Source organism: Chlorocebus sabaeus, chromosome 2 (genome assembly GCF_047675955.1).
Source record: "Chlorocebus sabaeus isolate Y175 chromosome 2, mChlSab1.0.hap1, whole genome shotgun sequence".
Taxonomy (NCBI): Eukaryota; Metazoa; Chordata; class Mammalia; order Primates; family Cercopithecidae; genus Chlorocebus; species Chlorocebus sabaeus.
Window position 1 is genome coordinate 93,458,761 of NC_132905.1, and position 22,310 is coordinate 93,481,070.

A 22,310-nucleotide genomic window follows, 5' to 3' on the forward strand; every position below is an offset into this window, starting at 1 on the left:
TTAAAAATTAGCTGGGTATGGTGGCATGTACCTGTGATCCCAGCTACTTGGGAGGCTGAGGTGGGAAGATCACTTTAGCCCAGGAGTTCCAGGCTGCAGTGAGCCAAGATGGTGCCACTGCATTCTAGTCTGGGCAACACAGCAAGACCCTGTCTCAAAAAAAAAAAAAAAAGGGAAATTATTGATATGGTGCTAAATTTCTTATGTTAATATCCTAGCCCCCACGGTGATACTTTTATGACCTGGGCCTTTTGGGAGGTGATTAGGTCACAAGGGCAGAATCCTTGTGAATGGGATTAGTGCTCTTGTAAAAGAGGCCTAAAGGAGCTCATTTTTGCCTTTCTTAAAAATAAAAAAAGTTGCCGGGCGCGGTGGCTCAAGCCTGTAATCCCAGCACTTTGGGAGGCCGAGACGGGCGGATCACGAGGTCAGGAGATCGAGACCATCCTGGCTAACACGGTGAAACCCCGTCTCTACTAAAAACACACAAAAAAAAACTAGCCGGGCGAGGTGGCGGGCGCCTGTAGTCCCCGCTAGTCGGGAGGCTGAGGCAGGAGAATGGCGTAAACCCGGGAGGCGGAGCTTGCAGTGAGCTGAGATCCGGCCACTGCACTCCAGCCCGGGCGACAGAGCAAGACTCCGTCTCAAAAAAAAAAAAAAAAAAATAAATAAATAAAAAAAATAAAAAAATAAAAAAAGTTAAAGATCCTTGTCTTAAAGAATCCAACTTAAGATTTATTAGTTGAGGCTTGAAACTGAGTATTTCTTAAGCATCTTATCTAAATTGTTGGACATTTTACCAATCTTGAAGGCAGAAAAATAGCAAAAAGCCTGACAAAATATTTTTTAAAATTCTTATTTTTAAAGCAGTATACATATTTTTAAAAGACAGTTTTTCAAACACATTTGTAAGTAAAACTAAGATAAATTTATGTCATTAAAATTTATCTTAAATATTACATGTTTTTAAACATTAATTTTGAGTTACATTAAAATTTTTTTTTTTTTTTTTTGAGAGGGAGTCTGAGTCTGGCTCTGTGGCCCAGGCTGGGGTGCAGTGGCCGGATCTCAGCTCACTGCAAGCTCCGCCTCCCGGGTTTACGCCATTCTCCTGCCTCAGCCTCCCGAGTAGCTGGGACTACAGGCGCCTGCCACCTCGCCCGGCTAGTTTTTTTGTATTTTTTAGTAGAGACGGGGTTTCACCATGTTAGCCAGGCTGGTCTCGATCTCCTGACCTCGTGATCCGCCCGTCTCGGCCTCCCAAAGTGCTGGGATTACAGGCTTGAGCCACCGCGCCCGGCCAACATTAAAATGTTAACAAATGCTATATTAACGTGATGAAATAAGAATGGTTGCCGGGCGCGGTGGCTCAGCCTGTAATCCCAGCACTTTGGGAGGCTGAGACGGGCGGATCACGAGGTCAGGAGATGGAGACCATCCTGGCGAACACGGTGAAACCCCGTCTCTACTAAAAAAATACAAAAAACTAGCCGGGTGAGGTGGCGGGCGCCTGTAGTCCCAGCTACTCGGGAGGCTGAGGCAGGAGAATGGCATAAACCTGGGAGGCGGAGCTTGCCGTGAGCTGAGGTCGGGCCACTGCACCCCAGCCTGGGCGACAGAGCGAGACTCCGTCTCAAAAAAAAAAAAAAGAATGGTAACAAGAAGCCTTGTTAATGAATAGACTTTATATTTTTCTAATCACAGTACACATTCACCAAGCTGTAACTCATTCTAATAATTGCAGATCCTCTGTTCATATGATTGTAGGGAAAATATCTGAGAAAGATATTAATGAAGTTACATAATTTAGGCCAGGTGCAGTGGCTCACACCTGTAATCCCAGCACTATGGGAGGCCAAGGCAGGCGGATCACTTGAGCCCAGGAGTTCAAGACCAGCCTGGCCAACATAGCAAAAGCCCATCTCTACTAAAAATAACAAAAATTAGCCAAGCGTGGTGTCGCATGCCTGTAGTCCCAGCTACTGAGGAGGTTGAGATAAGAGAATCACTTGAACCTGGGAGGCAGAGGCTGCAGTGAGCCGAGATCATGCCACTGCACTCCAGCCTGGGCGACAGAGCAAGACTCTATTTCAAAAAAAAAAAAAAAGAAAGATAAACAGAACTGTGGATGGGGGCCCAGGCCCCCTGCAAAGGGGAGAGGAGACTTTTATATATATATAATACAAAATCACTTAAAGATATAATAGGCATAAATAGCTCATATATTTCGGGAAACAGAATTTCATTCTTATATTTTGTTTTAAAAGAAATACCTTAAGTTTTTGTTGAAGGTGTTTTACTTCCACCTGCAGAGTCTTGGTAGCTGTTTGAGCTGCTAAAGTCTTCCGAGTCTCAATAGCCAGCTGCCGACTAAAGGCTCTGCTGTTCAACCTCAGTTGTTTTTCCAAGCTCTGAAAACAGTATATATTTTAACTATTCTGCAACCAAATTAGTATATTAACAACTTTAATTATCATGGAACTAACTACATTTATAAAAAGTGCACATTTTCAATACAATTTTAGTGAATGGCTTATATGGGGGACATATATTAGAATGAAGTATAACCAAAAGAAAGCCCCCAAATCCCAGATCCCAGCTCTAGATAACAAATATCACACGTTTTGAGCCTGTTTTTTACATACTCTAAAATTTGATTTAAAAATTCTTTTTTGTTTTTGAGTTGGAGTCTCACTCTGTTGCCCAGGCTGGAATTTAGTGGTGCGATCTCGGCTCACTGCAACCTCCACCTCCTGGGTTCAAGTGATTCTCTTGCCTCAGCCTCCCGGGTAGCTGGGTTTACAGGTGCACGCCACCACACCCAGATAATTCTTGTATTTTTTAGTAGAGATGGGGTTTTGCTGTGTTGGCCAGGCTGGTCTTGAACTCCTGGCCCCAAGTGATCTGTCCGCCTCGGCTTCCCAGAGTGCTGGGATTACAGGCGTGAGGCCACTGTGACCCACCCGATTTAACAATTCTGACCAGATCCTGGAAATCAGTAGACATCATGGATGGTCATTCCCAGACAACAGAAACTGAATGTTATAAAAGGGACTCAAACCACCACATCCATCCACACTGATGGACTATTAGGCAATGAAATGACTGATTTAACTCAATAGCCATCTAAAACATATTCATCTGCTCTCAGGAATGAGAACTATTTTATTGAGAACTGTTAGATCTGGACTTGACGAAGGCTTACCAAAAGGACCATTTGTTTTTGTTTTAACATAAAGTAGGACCTCCTCCATTATAACAGAAGTACTTTCCCAGACAGGAAAAGTGAAAGACATGGAAAGCTAAAAGGGGGAAAGAATCACTAAAAATACCACTCCCTAAAACATTAATGTTACAGAAGTCACACATTTTGGTTCACAAAACAGTTTTCCTCCACTAAATGCCTACAACCAAACAGAAATTTCTCATACTTGATAAGTGCTTTTTGTATCAAAGAAAATAGTTATAGAATTTGTTTTGGTTTTATGTACGGATATAAAAACATGAACTATTTAGATACATATATAAAAATAGATTTGCTTTTGCATGACAGACATATGCTAAGATGAATACAATATTACCTAAAAGGCCAAATAATATCACTTTGGTATACAAGAGTGAAAAATGAGGTTGCTCATTATTTTCTGTAGATCATATATCAATTTCATGTGAAAAAAATTTTTTGGAAAATAGAGAATTTTAACAACGGAAGAAATAATTGAGATAAAAACGTGGAGGAAATGAACCAGGTATTTACTTACTTCAAGATCATAGAAAATACTTGTGTTTCAGCATCAAATATTAAATAATTAAACCCTAAATTAATTCCATTTATGTTTATGTCCAAACAGACTCAAACTATCTAATGTAAGACATGCAGGAGAATTCTTAATATGATATCAATTCCTTCTCCCAAGTCATCTCTTATAATGTAATCCCCAGGCTTTTGACAACCATATACCGTTGAGGAAAATCAATCCAGTCATCTCTTTAATTATTTTAATTCCTTTTCCTTCCCTACTACCAGGAACATTATCTGGGAAAAATTGCTATTTTGAAAATAACTACAAATGTTTGTGTGGTAATGCCTGGCCAAAATGGTGAGGGAGAATGCAAAAGGCACTGAACGGATGCACTGAGTAGGTTTTTAGGGAAGTAGCCTTTTAATCAACAGGTTAAGGTAGAGGGTTGACTTCAAAGAGAGGTTTCATGTAACACAATGCAATCTTTAAAGCACAGGGAAAAAGTCCCTTAGCACTGTAGCTGTACTCTCTTAGAGAATGGTCGTGTCCAGATAAACCAGCCCAGCCACAGAGTGAATGCTTGTGCAATGGTCATTTCCACATAAACCAGCCTAGCCACAGAGTGAACTCTTGTGCACTGCAACAGATGAACATTTCTAGTTTGAGCTGCTTCTGTTTTTCCTTCAAACCCTGCCCTCTTTTAGACAATAATTAGTGTAGCACGCCAAGCGAAGCAGTTAGTAACACTTTGTTACAGAGGGGGCGCATCCATGATTAATTCACACCCTCTCTCTATTCACTTCGAAATCTTAAACTATCTGGGCTCCTGAAATACAGACCTGTATTTTTTTGTCATTTGCCTCCATTTTTGTTGTGATAATAGATAATTTATGAGTGAGTTCTTCCCTTTCTGCAAGGTTTTTGTCTTCAGAAAGTTTCTGCAGTGCCTGCAGGGTATCTTTAGTCTTCAGTAACTGGCTGTCAGTTTCTCTAAGTTTCCTAGATACCGTTCTTTCCTTTTCCTGGGATTTCCTAAGTAGTTGCCTTAAATTTTTTACTTCATTCTGATGTTTAGCCATAATTTGAGGTAGATTATTTTGTGAATTCTCATATTTTCCTATAGCTTTCAAATGCCTAAGCTGAAGTTGTTTCAAAAATTGGTTTTCTGTGAGGATGGCTTCCAATTTATGATGCGTATCAGCTAATTCATTTTTTAGTCCTTTAATTTTATGAAGCCTTGCTGAGAGTATTCGACGAGCCATAGCACCTCTTCTTTGGGCAATCATATGGATTTGAGAATTAAAGAGTGATGCATTCCAGGTGTGCTTTTTTTCAACTGAGATTTCCTTCTGGCCTGTGTAAGCAGATAATCCAGTTTATTACTAGTAATATATACAGACATGCAAATATGCACATATGCATAATTGCCCTCCCACGCCCCCCTGCACACACACCACACACATACACACAAGCATAAGTGTAATTAGAAGGGGAAAAAAACTAATATTTAATCAATATCCATGCTTTAGGCTAGGTGGTTTACATATAAATATCTCATTTAATACAATTATTCAATGTCAGTTGTAATATATTTTATAGCTGGAGATTTTACATCATTTGTCCAAGGTTACATAGCTACGAAGTGACACAGAATGGATTGAAAACCAGGTCTTCTTTGACTCTAAAATCTGTACTTAGATTTCTATTATAACAGCTAGACTAAAAACTGTGATAATAGGCCAGGTGCAGAGGCTCATGTCTGTAATCTCTGCACTTCAGGAGGCTGCAGTAGGAGGACTGCTTGAGGACAGGAGTTTGAGACCAGCCTGATCAACAGAGTCAGATCCCGTCTCTAAAAAAAACCACAATTTTTTATGTTTATTTTTATTTTTTTTTGGGACGGAGTCTCCCTCTGTTGCCCGGGCTGGAGTGAAGTGGTGCAACCTTGGCTCACTGCAACCTCTGCATCCGGAGTTCAAGCGATTCTCCTGCCTTAGCCTCCCAAGTAGCTAGGATTACAGGTGTCTGCCACCATGCCCAGGTAATTTTTGTATTTTTAGTAGAGATGGAGTTTCACCATGTTGGCCAGGGTGATCTCGAACTCCTGACCCTCAAGTGATCCACCCTCCTCGGCCTCCCAAAGTGCTGGGATTACAGGCATGAGCCACTGTGCCTGGCCTCTACAAAATTTTAAAAAGTAGCCTAACTTGGTGGCACATGCCTATAGTCCTAGCTCCTCGGGAAGCCTTGGTGGGAGGATCCCTTGAGCTCAGGAGTTCGAGGTTGCTGTGAGCTATGATTGCACCACTGCATTCCAGCCTGGGTGACAAAGTGAGACTCTGTCTCAAAAACCAACCAACCAACCAACCAACCAACCAACCAACCCCATGATAATAGCTGACTAAGTGCTTATCATATGTCAGAAATTAAACTAAATGCTTTCTGTAGATTATCTGATGTAATCCTTTCAACATGTTAAGGGTAATTAGAGTGTAACATGAGAGCCCAATGTAAAGAACTTATATATTCAAAATGACCCTCAAAAGGCCATCAAATTATATAAGAGTCTATCTATTTTTACAGATACTGATTTTCCATCTCTGAATAAATCCAACACAGTCAATTTTTCCTGTTACTTTGGCTGGGCACCAAATGAAGTAATTGGCATGTGTTCAGGAGTCTACCTTTTTTTTTTTTTTGAGACGGAGTCTCGTTCTGTCGCCCAGGCTGGAGTGCAGTGGCACGATCTCGGCTCCCTGCAAGCTCCGCCTCCCAGGTTCACACCATTCTGCCTCAGCCTCCCGAGTAGCTGGGACTACAGACGCCCGCCACCGCGCAGGGCTAATTTTTTTGTATTTTAGTAGAAACGGGGTTTCACTATGTTAGCCAGGATGGTCTCGATCTCCTGACCTCGTGATCTGCCCGCCTCGGCCTCCCAAAGTGCTGGGATTACAGGCGTGAGCCACCGTGCCCGGCCCAGGGGTCTGTCTTAAGCAAAAGTCTCTAAAAAACATCACACTTAGCACCAAGCTTACATAATTGAATTTGAGTATGTTAAATACATGTGTAAATCACTGTACTATTATCCCATTTTAAAGATAAACACACTGAAGCTTGGGGATGTCCCTTGTCAATGAGCACACAGCTAGGAAGTGGTGAGACAGAGCCCACTGTCTGTGTTGGGTGGGAACAGGCAATTCTACCTGTGATAGAAACAATGAACTAAGAGAGCCAAAGCATGCTTTCTGGAGATAAAGCATTTGAATCATAACTATGAAAGAACTCATAGATTATACAACACAGTATCACATCAGTAACTGGTGGCCTATCTTTGCAATTATGCCTTCAAGTGTATTTATTTTCCCACAGTTCAGTAGGGGCTATGGCTGAATATTGAGTATTTTAGAATAGGCTTCTGAGCACACTAAGTGGGAAGCAGAGCAGGCCAGCCTCTAGGACATCTACTAGAAGGCCTGCAAAGAGGTGTCTGTGATTTTGTTGAGGCCGTACACTTTAATACTCTGGGCACTGGCTAGGGAAGCTCTAGACCCAGGCCATATGGAGCAGGCTGGTTTAAAATAGGGGTGGGCAAAGACTGAGCAAAGGTTGTCCATGTTCTACACTATGGCCCGCATGACTGAACCTGACCCCCAACTTGTGATGTCTTCCAGCTCTTAGGTGCTCTGACCCTGGAGGAGATAGCGATTTCACTGAGACGAGAAGGATGGATGATGGGATCCACGGGCACTGGAGGCTTATATTCCCCTTATGCCATGCTCAAGTGATGGGAGGGCAGAGGCATGAGAGGGTGCCGAGGGACTAAACGCCACGGCCACAGGAGCTCTGGCCAAGGCCCCAGGAGTCAAGAAGTGCACAGAGGGCATGGATGCTATGGAAAGGGGAGGGGCTGGCCTTTTAAAGATCACGTGGCTTGGACAAGGAACACGTAAGCGGTAAAAATGAAAGGCAGAGGCTCCTCCCCCAATATTATTTGTGTAAGGCCCTTTCCACATCCCTGCCCCCTCATATTCCCTCATTCCCCAAACGTGTCTGAGATGGAATTTCCTGTCTACCCTCGTGAGTGGGTGGGGAGGACAAGCCAGGTTTGTTGGCTTCAGAAAGGTCAGTGTACCACTTGCGTTTGAGGGGTATGTAACAAATTCATACTGTATCCATCACACATGCTTGTGTAACTATAAAGGCTATGGAAAATTGGAATAGGGTGTATTCCTTAACGATTGTATATCTCATTATCCTAACCCACACATAAGAATGGTATAATTTATAATTTCAATCCCATTTCACAAATAATAGAAGCAGATTTAGCTGAATGAATGACTATTCTTAAGACAACTAAGTTTTAAACCACTGAATTAAAACATTCACTCAAGTTAACTTAATTCACCACAAACATAAATTTAAGTCCATAGTTGCCAAAACGGCATCTGCACATTATGTATAATGACGTATGCTCTTCTGAACAGTTCTAAGAATGTCCCCATGCTCACTTCACCCACAAACAGGCCTGTCTTCCTTCCCAGCCTGTCTTCCCAGGCCCCCTCCTCCTCAAACCCTTACTGTAGAAGCTCTCTTGTCCTCCTTAGTCCCTGCTGTTTCCTCCTCCTCTTCCGCCTGGCCTCATCCTAGTTCCCTCTCCTGTCATTGTCCCCTTTGGTCTCATTGTCCCATTCTATCCCTGTGCTCCCCCACACCTTCACTCCAGCTCTGCTTCTGACATACGGACTGGGGGGTCCACACTATATTTTACCCTAAAAAGGATGAACTCATTTTCTCCACGAACCAGGGTGAAGAAGAGGTTCAAAGGAGGAGCCTTTCCCCTTCCTGTTCTCGGTAGTTTCCATTGTTAGCCTGCTAGAGAAGGTGTCTCTTCAACACTGCCTCAGGTTGTCCACCTATACCTGACCAAGGACAACAGGGCAAAAGGTGTTCCAAGCATCTGGATGTGGTAAATTAACTTTTTTTTGCATACTAATGTCTTGAATGACCATGACATGTTTTTGGCTTTGTATTGACAAAGAAAATCTGTCAAGGAAGCAATTTTAACAGGATACGTAACTGAAAGAGTTCTGAAAAGACATTTTCTAGAAAAGAAGGATAATCTTTGAAAAGCAAATTGTATGACTATATTGCTTGCTATTTACAATGAGTTAAGTAAATTTCCAATGTTTGACCAAAGCAAAAATTCTATTAAATTGAAGTCCTCATTTCATATTCGTAATTTTCTCCATGAAATGTCTTTCTGCCATAAAATTTGCTTTCATCAATTTTCTAAGATGGGAATTGAAAATAATCTCTGATGTTACTACTGTTCTTTGGTGAATTCTGAATCTCTGTTGGTGGTTCCTCATTCAGCATTACCTGCCCTTAGGGTCAGAGAGCTACTTTTAATTGAACATTTGCTGGAGAAGGGGCTGTACTGGCTAAAACATTAAGACTCTTCGCTTTGGGTTAGAATTATATGACACCAGGGTGGAAGAAATTACCGGCTGCTGCAAACACTGGCAAAACATGAACTGGGGAATAAAAGAAAAAGACGAGGAAATACTTTATTTTTCTGTGACAAAGCTTGAGGTTGCAATTAGTATTTTACGTTCATCATACGCTGGGCAAGGGTTTCCTGGGACATAAAAATCTGAGTTAAAGATGCACGCAAGATTTATTTAAAAGAATTTCAGAGTATTAATATACAAAAGGACACCCAAGTAAGAGTAAACCTTTTACTCTTCTGGATAATGGAATTTAGGATTCTGGTCTCCTGTGAAGTAACTGAATTAATTTAGGTTGTTCTCAATTTATAAACAGGCATCTTGCACAAAGAACTCAATAAGCATTTGTTGAATAAATAAATGAGGAATCAGCTTTAAAAAGCTAAATTATAAGGTACTTAGAACTTGAAATGCAGTTTCTCTCTTGTAGAAAGTTTCATAAATGCTAACTGCCCTCTTGCATGATCCCACAAAAGCTTACGATCAATATAAAATGTAGTATATAGATTCAAGATCTCTTATTGTAAACCCTTGAACTGGTATGTTGCAGAATTTGGGGGGTTTTAAAGGTGAGTGCATATATGGTATTTTCCACATTTCTCTCATGGGGTCTGGAACAACACCCTTTAAAGAAACTATACTTTTACAGTGAAATATAATGACTCTTCACACTAAGTGAACTAAGTAAAGATCTGCTTCATGTTAGTTCAAATAAGGTTTTTGTTGCCAAATCAACTTTGATGCCAAGGATATGAAAGATGTTGGGTTTTTGGAGACTTGTAAATTTCAAATGTGGAGAAGGAATTCTGTATTTGTAGGATCTAACCATGATGTTCATTTTTGATGGAGTCCAGGCATGAGAGAAGGAGCGGACTTTTCATTTCCTGCCTTGGGCCTTGCCAGTGGAGGTAGGACCCCCACCTCTCTAGAAAAGTAACATTTAACCTTTGAGACTCTGGTGAAAGGCACAGGCCCTTCTAGAAAAGTTTACGAACACACATAGACACAAAAAAATGCATAGAATTTCATGGGGTTCACAGACATGTGTCTTAGATAAAGAACCCCTGCCCTATAGCAGGGGAACTGAAGATTCTGGGTGTTCCAGAAGTGGCACAGAGGGTCCTGGACACAGCTGGTAACAGCAGGTTGGGGATGCAAGATGCAGTATGGACATGACAGTGGCAGATGTGCCCCCCAAACAGCAGGCCCTTTATCGTCCACCTGTTGACTGAAGTGCTCTGATGGTCAATGTGGACAAGAGCTCCAGCTATTTCTATATCAGGAATACTTATGAGCTCAAGATTGCCTAAAATGAGAGGAAGGAATTACAGTCTGGGCAGGGAAGGAGGAAGAAAGGAGATCAAAGATAGCACAAGTGAATTCCAATTTGGACAGCTGGGACCTGATAGAATTGGTAAAATCTGCAAAGAAATGACATTATTAACAGCCTTTTGAACCATCTCCATTTCAAAAGATGGTCTTTGCCAATATGCCTCACCGGACTTGGAGACCATCCTCTTGGGGTGTTGAGACAGGTATTCACATTTCACTGGCGATTCAAACACTGATTCTTCAGCTGAGATGAAAGGCAAGAAGCCAGTGAAATCCAAATATTGTGGTACTCTGTAACAAGGCCACCTGTTAACTAAAAACGGAACTAACCTCACTAGTAGGCTCCAGTAGGGTAAGCTATGCAGGGGCTAGGCTTTACATTTGAAGCCTTTCTGTTATTTTATAATTATTCTTAATTTCTCTATTTCCTAATTTCTTCTAGAAAAGTTCGCCTGTAATACACATTTACAATATGGGAAAACAATAAAACTGAGTATGAACCATTTCAAACACTAGTGCAGGAAAATAACATCATTATGATCAGAAATTTGGTCTTGCTTGGGAAATTTTACTCCTTACCTTTAGATTGGGAGATTTTAGAAACATTGTACTTTTTCTTCTCCTTTTCTTTAACCACAGGCTGCTTTAAATAATTTCTGTTAATGGCCTTTTCTGAACAATCACAGAGAAAGTCTTCTGAATAATCATACTGAGAACTTAAACTTCCACAGGAGCACTGAGATCTGCTATAATCAACACTCTTATCGGAAGCATTACTGTTCCGTGAAACATCGCCTGTGCCTGGGCTTCTCTTGCATTCTGCAGATCTCCTATTGTTTTCTAATGCCACGCTGGAGAAATGCTCATCTATATTTGTTTTTGTTAGATCAGCCAAAGACATAGCAAACAACCTAATAAAAGAAAAGTAAAACCTAATAAAATTATTTTTGAATTCATATTTATTGACATTAAAATGAACCTATGCTTTTATCTATCTATCTATACACACACACACACACACACACACATATATATATATATATATTTTTTTTTTTTTTTTCTTTTTTAAAGACAAGGTCTCACTCTGTTGCCTAGGTTGGAGTGCAGTGGCGTGACCATGACTTTCTGCAGCCTTGACCTCCTGGGCTCAAGCGATCCTCTCAGCTCAGCCTCTGGAGTAGCTGTGACTACAAGTGTGTGCCATCACGCCTGGCTAACTTATTATTTTTTGGTAGAAATGGGAGTCTCACTATGTTGCCCAGGCTGGTCTTGAACTCCTGGGCTCAAGTGATCCTCCCACCTCAGTCTCACAAAGTGGTGGGATACAGGCATGAGCCACCATGCTCAGCCATGGACACAAACTTTGAATACTTTCAATAAGCCCTTTTCATTGTCTAAAGTGAGAATTTAAAATGGAAGGAATAGAAAGTCAAATACAAGAAAGACCCCAAATTTACACCCTTAATAAAATTAACATTAGTTACAAAGCAGATGGTTCTGCTTTTCTTTATTATGCTACTGCACGAAGGCACAGTAACACCACAAGAATCTCTTTTATAGCAGCCTACCTCAAAAGCAGATTGAAACAAACAGATCCATCTTCTGAGGTCTTTAAAAGGATTACCTTTCCATTTAATTCTCAATTCTCCTGTTCTATCAAGAAAGCAAAAGAGAATTTAGCTGGCATTAGATCTTTTGCAACAGGAATCTAATATCACTTTCTCTACTGAGAGGGTTTTTTCGGAAGTGTTTCGGCTTTCTGATGCATCTGCTTAACTCTAGCCTTCTCTTCTGATGAAATATATCAGGCAGTCCACAATCTCCTCACTACAAGAAATCTTAGTCCAAATGATCTTAGTAATAATTAATATTAGCATTATACTTAATATCTAACTAGTGCTCTTACTTTGTACAAACTGCTTCACATCACCTCATTTCAGCCACCTAGAGGGAATAGGTTCAGACAGGTTAAAAGTTCAGAGACTGTCCGTGTTTTCCAGCTCCAGGGGCAGTGCTTTTTTCATTAAGCATCATGACTGCAACAACACATTGGTGGGAGCATGACACAATCCTAAGGCAAAGAATTTCTCTTTCCAGACACATTCTGCTGTGTAGTGGTGGGCAGAAGCAGATCCTTCTTTGTGAACCTTTACATCTAGATTAAGAAGAATCCGGGCCGGGCGCGGTGGCTCAAGCCTGTAATCCCAGCACTTTGGGAGGCCGAGACGGGCGGATCACGAGGTCAGGAGATCGAGACCATCCTGGCTAACACGGTGAAACCCCATCTCTACTTTAAAAATACAAAAAACTAGCTGGGCGAGGTGGCTGGCGCCTGTAGTCCCAGCTACTCGGGAGGCTGAGGCAGGAGAATGGCGTGAACCCGGGAGGCGGAGCTTGCAGTGAGCTGAGATCCGGCCACTACACTCCAGCCTGGGCGACAGAGCGAGACTCCGTCTCAAAAAAAAAAAAAAAAAAAAAAAAAGAAGAATCCAGGCCTGGTATTGTGGCTCACATCTGAAATACCAGCACTTTGGGAGGCTGAGGCGGGTGGACAGCTTGAACTCAGAAGTTCAGGACCAGCCTGGGCAACATGGCGAAACCCTGTCTCTACAAAACAAATACAAAAATTAGCGGGGCATGGTGGTGCACACCTGTAGTCCCAGCTACTTGGGAGGCTGAGGTTGGATTGCTTGAGTCCAGGAGGCAGAGGTTGCAGTGAGCTGTGATTGCGCCACTGCATTCTAGCCTGGGTGACAGGGCCAACTCTCTCTCTCTCAAAAAAAGAAGAATCCCAGATGTTGGTGTAGGGGATCCTGAAGGACTACAAATGCTCCAGTGTAGCCCTCACAGCCTTGCCTCTCCTTGTCCCCAGGAGCTGTTCCTCCCTGCCCTCTGGCTCATGACCTCAGTCCCTAATTTCTTCCTCACCTATCTTGATAAATCCAAATGGCTCAAACAATGGTTGCTAATTGGCAAGAATAATTTGTTTTTGTTTTTGTTTTTTTTTTTTGGCCAGTTGTTTCTGACTCAAGCTAGACTTCAGCTGACTTCTCCTGCTAAAGCTCTATAAAAATTCCCTCCTTCTTCCTTACTTTAGAACACTCCTTCAACAAGTGGTCTTATGCAGGCAATTTTGAATAAAGGCTTAATTCAAGAGTGTTTTTCATGTTACATTCACAAATTGTCAAGCTACAGTCGTGGGAGGGAGTGTGATGGAGTAGAAGGTGATGGGCAATTTGAAGGCAGACAGGTTTGGGTTTGAACTTGGGTCTGCCTGTCACTTAAGTGCTCTTGTCCATCTGTAAAATGTGAGTGATACCACCAATCCCCTAGGGTTGAGAAAGAAAAGAAGCTTATCTGAGGAATGCAACCCCCTTTAAATGATCAGGCCCAAAGAGGCATTGGAATGAGACAGCAGTCACGTCCCCCTATCCCCCCAGCTGAGCTAAGTAATCATTTCTAAGCTGCTTGCTCCCTGGGCTCTGACTGACACCACCAATAGCTATAAATTAACCTAACAATGCCATATGCTGGACACCACAGCTCATACCCTGTGGTTCAAACAGCAATCTAATCGCCAATCACTGTTATTTCTGTAAACCAATGAAAATCCCTGAAAAACGACATTTGCAATTGTCCCTCTCCTGACTTGTCCTTTTTTCTTTAAAAAATGCAAGCCTCTCACAGAAGACTAAAGTGAGCTTCGATTATCCCATGTTTGATAAAGCAGAAGACTAGCCATCTTAGTCTCTTAGTTTAATAAAAATTGATGTAACAGGTAAAAAAAAAATATTTCTTAAATGGAAATCCTGTAGAGTCACATAAGAATAAACAAGACTATAAACAACTTCGCTCCTAAAACAATTCTACCAGGTTAAAATGTCCCCTAATGAAGGCTTTCTAGACTTAGCTGTGAGAAAGGTGGTGGATTGGAAGGCATTACCGCCCTCCCCACATGGATGTGCGAGTCATAAGCCTCTGTAGATGCTGAGTCGTTCCATTACCTACTGGCTCCAGCGGACTTCTGTATTTTGCAGGATCTTTATAGCTAGGAGTAATTGTAGCTTCTTAAAAATGCTTGCAAAATCAAAAATCTTTCAATATTTCAGTGAGAAGATCCCTTATTAGCAAAATTATCCACAATCTTTCCTGCTGAATAATTTGCCTAGCCTAACGTTAGGGATCTAGTTTCCTCAGGATGGGTAAAGAGTAGTCTTACTACAAAGACAATTATTATTATTATTATTTTGGTGGAATGAATGAGTAGAAAATGACTGCTACCAATTTTATTTATTTTATTTTATTTTTTGAGATGGAGTCTCGCTCTGACGACAGGCTGGAGTGCAGTGGCATGATCTTGGTTCACTGCAACCTCCGCCTCCCGGGTTCAAGCGATTCTCCTGCCTCAGCCTCCCAAGTAGCTGGGACTACAGGTGCGCACCACCACACCCAGCTAATTTTTGTATTTTTAATACAGACAGGGTTTCACCATGTTGGCCAGGATGGTCTCGATTTCTTGACCTTGTGCTCCGCCTGCCTCGGCCTCCCAGCGTGTTGGGATTACGGGCGTGAGCCAGCACGCCCGGCGTGCCATGAATTTTCTAGTGGATGTACTGTCAACTTGCTTTTGTCAAATTTCTAAAACACACAGTATGAGGCAGCGATCAATTCTACTACTGATCACTACTATAACCTAATCTGTCTCATGTAAAAAAAGCTATAAGCAACTTCAGATTAATTGCTATGTTCACCGATTTGTCTTATAATTAAACAGGCAAAAATATCTGAAAATCAAAAATCATAATTTCAATCCATATCCTAAGACACTGAATTTTTGGGAGCTTACTAAATTTAAAAGTTGTCATAAATGCTTTGTAGAGTATATTTAGATGCTATATTCTTTTGAAATAATATATTTACAACTTGTAAGATCAGTGTATGGACTGACTGACCCAGTGTTTATCACCGCTTATTAACGTCAGTGTCACTAAAATCAGCTTTTAGGTAAACTCAGTATGCTTTTTGCTACAACAAATAGACAATTGTTCTTAATATTAATGGCATAGTCTTTGACAAAAAGAGGTCATAAGAAAAACTGGGATCAGCTGATATCAACATGTATATGAATTTTGTACCTGATTCACTAACATTTTAAAATGAAGATTTAAAAAAATGTATCAAATAGGTCAATTTATTTGGCTTACTGAGCGTATATATTTAACACAACTGATTCCTAAGCCTTTGGGATACAATTTTTTTTTTGAGATGGAGTCTCGCTCTGTCGCCCAGGCTGGAGTGCAGTGGCATGATCTTGGTTCACTGCAACCTCCGCCTTCCGGTTCAAGCGATTCTCCTGCCTCAGCTTCCCAAGTAGCTGGGACTACAGGCGCCTGCCACCACGCCTAATTTTTTTTTTTGGTATTTTTAGTAGAGACTGGGTTTCACTGTGTTAGCCAGGATGGTCTTGATCTCCTGACCTCGTGATCCGCCCGCCTTGGCCTCCCAAAGTGCTGGGATTACAGGCCACCGTGCCCGGCCTACAATTCTTTATTTTTAACCCTCTTTTATTGAGGTTTCAAAGAAAATTAATAAGAGTACCATTTGATAAGATTAGAAATGTGTATCTCCATGAAACTATCACCACAATCAAGACAGTGAACACATCCACATAATCTCCCAAAGCCTCCCAGCACCCCATTGTAATTCCTCTCATCCTTCCCTGCGCCTCACTCCCAACCCAGGCAAACACTGTTTTTTTGTCACTATCAACTATTTTGCATTTGGTAGAGTTTTATATAAATGGAATAATCCAGTATGTATTTTTATTTGGTTTGCTTCTTTCACTTAGCATTATTATGAGATTCATCCATGTTACTACGTGCATCAATATCGATAGTTCATTTGTTTTTTTTAAGTTGCTGAGTAGTTTCCAATTGCATGTATAAACCATAATTTGTTTATTCATCTGTTCACAGACATTTCAGCTATTTCCAGTTTTGGGCTATTAAAAGTAAAACTGCTGGCCGGGCGCGGTGGCTCAAGCCTGTAATCCCAGCACTTTGGGAGGCCGAGACGGGCGGATCACGAGGTCAGGAGATCGAGACCATCCTGGCTAACATGGTGAAACCCCGTCTCTACTAAAAATACAAAAAAATAAGCCGGGCGAGATGGCGGGCGCCTGTAGTCCCAGCTGCTCGGGAGGCTGAGGCAGGAGAATTGCGTGAACCCGGGAGGCGGAGCTTGCAGTGAGCAGAGAGCGGGCCACTGCACTCCAGCCTGGGTGACAGAGCGAGACTCCGTCTCAAAAAAAAAAAAAAAAAAAAGTAAAACTGCTGTGAATATTCTGGATATAAGTCCTTTATCAGATACATGCTTTGCAAACATTTTCTCCTCATCTGTGATTTGTCATTCTCTTAAAAATGTTTTTTAAAAATTTTGGTGAAGCCCAATTATCAATTTGTTCTTTTAAGAATGATCCTGGCTGGGCGCGGTGGCTCATGCCTGTAATCCCAGCACTTTGGGAGGTGAAGGCGGGCGGATTGCCTGAGGTCAGGAGTTCGTGACCAGCCTGGCCAACATGATGAAACTCCATCTCTACTAAAAAATACGAAAATTAGCTGGGCGTGGTGGCGGGTGCCTGTAATCCCAGCTACTCGGGAGGCTGAGGCAGGAGAATTGCTTGCACCCGGGAGGCGGAGATTGCAGTGAGCTGAGAGCGCGCCATTGCACTCCAGCCTGGGTAAGGAGAAACTGTTCCAAAAAAAAAAAAGTATGATCCTTTTGGTGTTATATCTAAGAAATTTTTGCATGACCTGAAGTCACAAAGATATCCTCCTTGCTTTCTTCTGGAAGTTTTACTTTAAGTCTATAATCCATTTTGAGTTACTCATTATGGGTAAAAATTCATTTTTTGGTATTTGGACATCCAATTGCTCCAGCACTATTTGTTGGAAAGACTCTCCTTTTCCCACTCAATTGCCTTTGCATCTCTGTAAAAACCCAGATATCCATATGTTGATCTATTTCTGTGCTCTCTATACTGTTCTAGTGACCTGTTTCTCTTAGCTTTATACCAATATCACATTGTTTTGGTTACTGTAGCTTTTTTTTTTTTTTTTTGAGACAGGGTCTCCTTCTGTTGCCCAGGCTGGAGTGCAGTGGCATGATCTTGGCTCACTGCAACCTCCAACTCAGCCTCCCGCATAGCTGGACTACAGGTTCGTGCCACCACACCCAGCTTTTTTTTTTTTTTTTTTTCCTGCAGAGACAGAGTTTCACCATGTTGCCCAGGCTAGTCCTGAACTCCTCAGCTCAAGCAATCTGCCCACCTTGGCCTCCCAAAGTGCTGCGATTACAGGGTTACTGTAGCTTTATAACTAATCTTGAAATCAGGTAGTGTTAGTTTGCCATCTCTGTTGTTTCATTCCAAAGTTGTTTTGGCTATTTTAGTTCCTTTGAATTTCTATGTAAATTTTAGAGTTAGTTTGTCAATTCCTTGAAAAAAAAAAAAAAAAATGCCTAATAGGATTGAGACTGGAACTGTGTTGAATCTACATATAAATTTAGGGAGAACTGACACTTTGTCAAAATGGAGAATTCTAACCCAGGAATAAGGTATGCCTCCCATTTATTAGGTCTTCTTTAATTTCAGCAGTGCTCTGCTGTTTTCAATGCAGAACTTTTTTACAACTTTTGTTAGATTTATGCCTAAGTATTTCATATATATACAGATACACACATATATACATATGTTTATACACATGTACATATATGTGTATATATACACATCATATATATAAAATATATATAGAGAGATATGTTTTGTTTTTTTTTTTTTCTTTTTGAGGCAGGGTTTCACTCTGTTGCCCAGGCTAGAGTGCAGTGTAGTGGTGTGATCACAGCTCATGGCAGCCTCAACTTCTTGGGCTCAGGTGATCCTCCCACCTCAGCCTCTGGAGTAGCTGGGACTACAGGTGTTCACTACCATGCCGGCTAAGTTTTGTATTTTTTGTAGAGATGGAGTTTCGCCACATTGCCCAGGCTCATCTTGAACTTCTGGGCTCAAGCAATTCTCCTGCCCTGGCAGGGCAGGTAAATTTCCAAAAGAATTGCTTGTACATAAACTATACCTGCCAAAGAGACTGGATATTTCTAGCATTCTGGAATTCCCAGGATTCCACAATCATCCTAAAGTTTCTACCTATATGACCTGAATACAGGTATGTTTGGGTTCACCTGGCACTGTGTGAGTTCTGTTCTTTTTCATGAAATGGAGTCTGAGAGATGCGATCAGCAGTGTAAACCAAAGTAAAACCAAGTTTGATTCTTGGCTATTACAATAGTCGGCAATGAATGTGCCCTGAATGCAGGTTAAGTGGGATCATATATTCAGTCTGTTAAATATCAGTTTTCTCACTGACCTGTTAAAAACTGACTGATGACTAGTATCAGGCCTATAACTTTTAAGTTGATTAAACTGTTTCAGAAATCTTCATATTAATATACATACACTACATTTCTCTACTGTTATCAGTACAAAATGTAGTTTCCACATACAAATTTCTGATTATGTGGTGCATTTTTGAAAAATCCAGGCCTTCAACCAACCACCTAATGTTCTTTCTTTTGAGACAGGGTCTTGCTCTGTTGCCTAGACTGAAGTGCAGTGGGGTGATCACAGCTTACTGCAGGCTTGACCTCCCAGGCTCAAGCAGTCCTCCCACCTTGGCCTGGCAAGTAGCTGGGCAACTATGTTGCCCAGGCTGGTCTTGAACTCCTGGGCTCCAGCAATCTTCCCACATCAGCCTCTCAAAGTGCTAGGATTACAGACATGACCCACCATGTCCGGCCACTGATGTTCTTAATTAATTAATACGTTCAGTCAAAGAACATCTATTTAGTGTCTTCCAAGGACTAGGGTGATGAAGAAGGTAAGCTTTTGCCTTAAAGGATCTTAAAATAGGCAAAGTTAGTAATTATATAATACCTACTATAGTTATACTAGTTTTTGTTGTATCAAATTTACAGTATAGTTCAGATTTAGTTTGGCAGCATTTATATTTTGAACAGTTTACAGTATAATGGTGCCTATTTTACTGCACATGAAGCATTATTTTATTATGTCTCTATCATTATAGAGTTTATAGTTGTTTCTTTGCTGTTATGACTCAGGAACACAATGAGTAATTATAAACACTGTTCTAATGGAAAAAAATCTGATCTGGTTGAGGTTACGTTTTCCTGGAATGCACTATGGTAAAAGGGATGGCTGCTTATAAGAACAGTGAACTTCTATATTGTGCTTATCTAATTAGCGAATTAGAAATAAGAATGCTGAAGATCAAAGTATACGTCTGAATCATTCTGAATACAACAGTCAGGTGTCTTTACTTCTGCTTTTGCAACAAGGCAGATGGAAAATAAAACATGCTAAAATGTTTGAAAGGGATTACTGCGTACCTGGTGTTCTTTATCAAACTTCCCTAAGATGTCTGACGATTAACTGAAGATAAGCACAGGGTTCTTCACACTGTAGTATTTATGAGCTTTCCACGGTAGTATTTTTTGACAGATTTTGGTCTCTTTTTAAAGAAAGAATATATTTTAAAAAACCTAAAATGATATTACAAAAGGAAAATGTTACACTCTCACAAATAAACATTTATAAAATAAGATTTTGAAGCAGTTTTAATTTTTATATATATATATATATATATATATTTTTTTTTTTTCCCTTGTGTTATAGATTGGTGTGGTCTCAGCTCACTGCAACCTCCACCTCCCAGGTTCAAGCAATTCTCTTGCCTCAGCCTCCTGAGTAGCTGGGATTACAGGTGCCCACCACCATGCCTGGCTAATTTTTTTGTATTTTTAGTACAGACAGGGTTTCACCATGTTGGCCAGGTTGGTCTCAAACTCCTGACCTCAAGTGATCCACCCACTTTGGCCTCCCAAAGTGCTGGGATTACAGGTGTGAGCCACTGTACCCGGCCATAGGCGGCTTTTTCTCTATGAAAGTGAATCACCTGTTGGCAATTGATTGGGAAGTTCTTGGATGTGATTATCAAACAGTGATGTTGAAATAAGATTTGAAGGAGCCATACACAGCAGTGCCTTTTCAAGTTTTTGACAGAACAAAAGATCTTGTGGCTCACCTGCCTGCTCTTTCTTTCCAGTACAGAGTTGAACGTAAATAATTAAAGTTTTTGAATTATGTGTTTCTTACCTGTCAACAATAAAAATAACAAAAAGACGACCCTCTTGGTAACTACTTGTAAGCACTGGATTGTACTTTAGAAGCACAGATGGTGACTGATTTAGTATTATATACTAAAATGTATTCTGGTTCCACACTTTCATGAATTATCAGATTCTTGGTTAATAATACAACTAGAAAATCCTAATTCTTAAAAGTAAATATTTATTTTGTTACACACATATAATGAAAAAAATTCCGTAGTGAAGTTATAATTAATTCATAAGGATAATTTAATTCAAATGATTACATCTGTGTTTCTGGCTGAAATTATTCTATGGGTAGGTAATTATATACATGTTTTTTGAGATAGAGTCTCTGTCATCCAGGCTGGAGTGCAGTGGTGTTAGCTCAGCTCACTGCAGTCTCAACCTCCTGGGCTCAGGTGATCCTCCTGCCTCAGCTTTCCAAGTAGCTGGGACTACAGGCATGTGTCACCATGCCCAACTAATTTTTGTATTTTTGCAGAGATGGGATTTTATTATGTTGCCCAGGCTGGTCTAGAACTCCAAGACTCAAGTGATCCACCTGCCTTGGCCTTCCAAAGTGCTGGGATTATAGGCGTGATCTGGGCTACAGAGCCTGGCCGGCAATTATATTCTTAACCAGTCCTGCCTCTTGGGGAAAAAAAACTTACTTAACATGCAAATTTTCCTTCTTTTCTTATCCACTCTCATTTCCTATTGCCTTCCCCATTTCATTTTTTCTCTTTAGCACATATTATCTATTTTACTTTTTTAATTTTTTATTTATTTTATGACACCTATTTTACTTAGCCTGTTTGTAGCCTGACTTCCCCACTAACTGTATGCTTCCCAGTGGCATGCATTCTGGCTCCTTTGTCTACTGCTATATCCTCAGTGCCTAGAGGAGTTCCTGAGAATATTAGGTGTCCAATAAATATTGATCACATAAACTAATGTTCAGGATGCCTCTGTGCTTCTTTAATTCCTCTTTTCATTCCATGACTCCTGATAAAACTTCTCATTACTGCTAACCCAATCTGAAAAGCTCTAAATGAAAGCTTTCCCAATGTGATAAATACCTATCTCAAACAAAAAAAACAGCTTTAAACTTTAATGGTGAAACATTAATTTACACTGATGTAAGAATTAAGATAAGAAATGCCTACTGTCACTTTGTTCATTAAAATTGTTCTGGAGGTACTAGGCCTAAATATTGGAAAAGAAGAGGCAAGTTATTATGTGGAAATGAAATGATTATGTACTTATAAAACACTATCAAGAGAATTAAATTGACACTATAGGTTACAACATGGCTATAAAATTAATCTTTTTTTTGAGACAGGGTCTCATTCCATCGCCCAGACTGGAGTAGCGCGATCACAGCTCACTGCAGCCTCAACCTCCTGGGTTCAGGTGATCCTCCCACGTCAGTCTCCCAGGTACTGGGATTACAGGCACATGCCACTATGCCTGGCCAATTTTTTGTAGAGATGGGATTTTGTCATGT

The 22,310-nt window shown here is 40.8% G+C and overlaps 2 protein-coding genes across 17 annotated transcripts in view; one reads left to right on the forward strand and one right to left on the reverse strand.

Annotated features, from left to right (window-relative positions):
• The window catches only part of GET1 (guided entry of tail-anchored proteins factor 1), a 134,522-nt gene that overhangs the window by 40,447 nt on the left and 71,765 nt on the right, over positions 1 to 22,310 (forward strand). The window lies entirely within an intron of this gene.
• The window catches only part of LCA5L (lebercilin LCA5 like), a 45,741-nt gene that overhangs the window by 14,916 nt on the left and 8,515 nt on the right, over positions 1 to 22,310 (reverse strand). For 2 of the 10 annotated variants that reach the window (XM_037984806.2, XM_073010640.1), the window contains 6 exons: positions 20,042 to 20,194; positions 12,151 to 12,235; positions 11,162 to 11,493; positions 10,749 to 10,895; positions 4,583 to 5,097; positions 2,274 to 2,411 (listed from right to left, as the gene is read on the reverse strand). In XM_037984806.2, the coding sequence (XP_037840734.2) occupies positions 2,274 to 2,411; positions 4,583 to 5,097; positions 10,749 to 10,895; positions 11,162 to 11,483 (1,122 nt within the window). In that variant the 5' untranslated portion in view covers positions 11,484 to 11,493; positions 12,151 to 12,235; positions 20,042 to 20,194. Of the gene's footprint in view, positions 1 to 2,273; positions 2,412 to 4,582; positions 5,098 to 10,748; positions 10,896 to 11,161; positions 11,494 to 12,150; positions 12,236 to 20,041; positions 20,195 to 22,310 lie in introns of those variants that run through there. The other 8 variants (XM_037984808.2, XM_037984807.2, XM_007968262.3 and 5 more) reach the window with 8 other exon arrangements.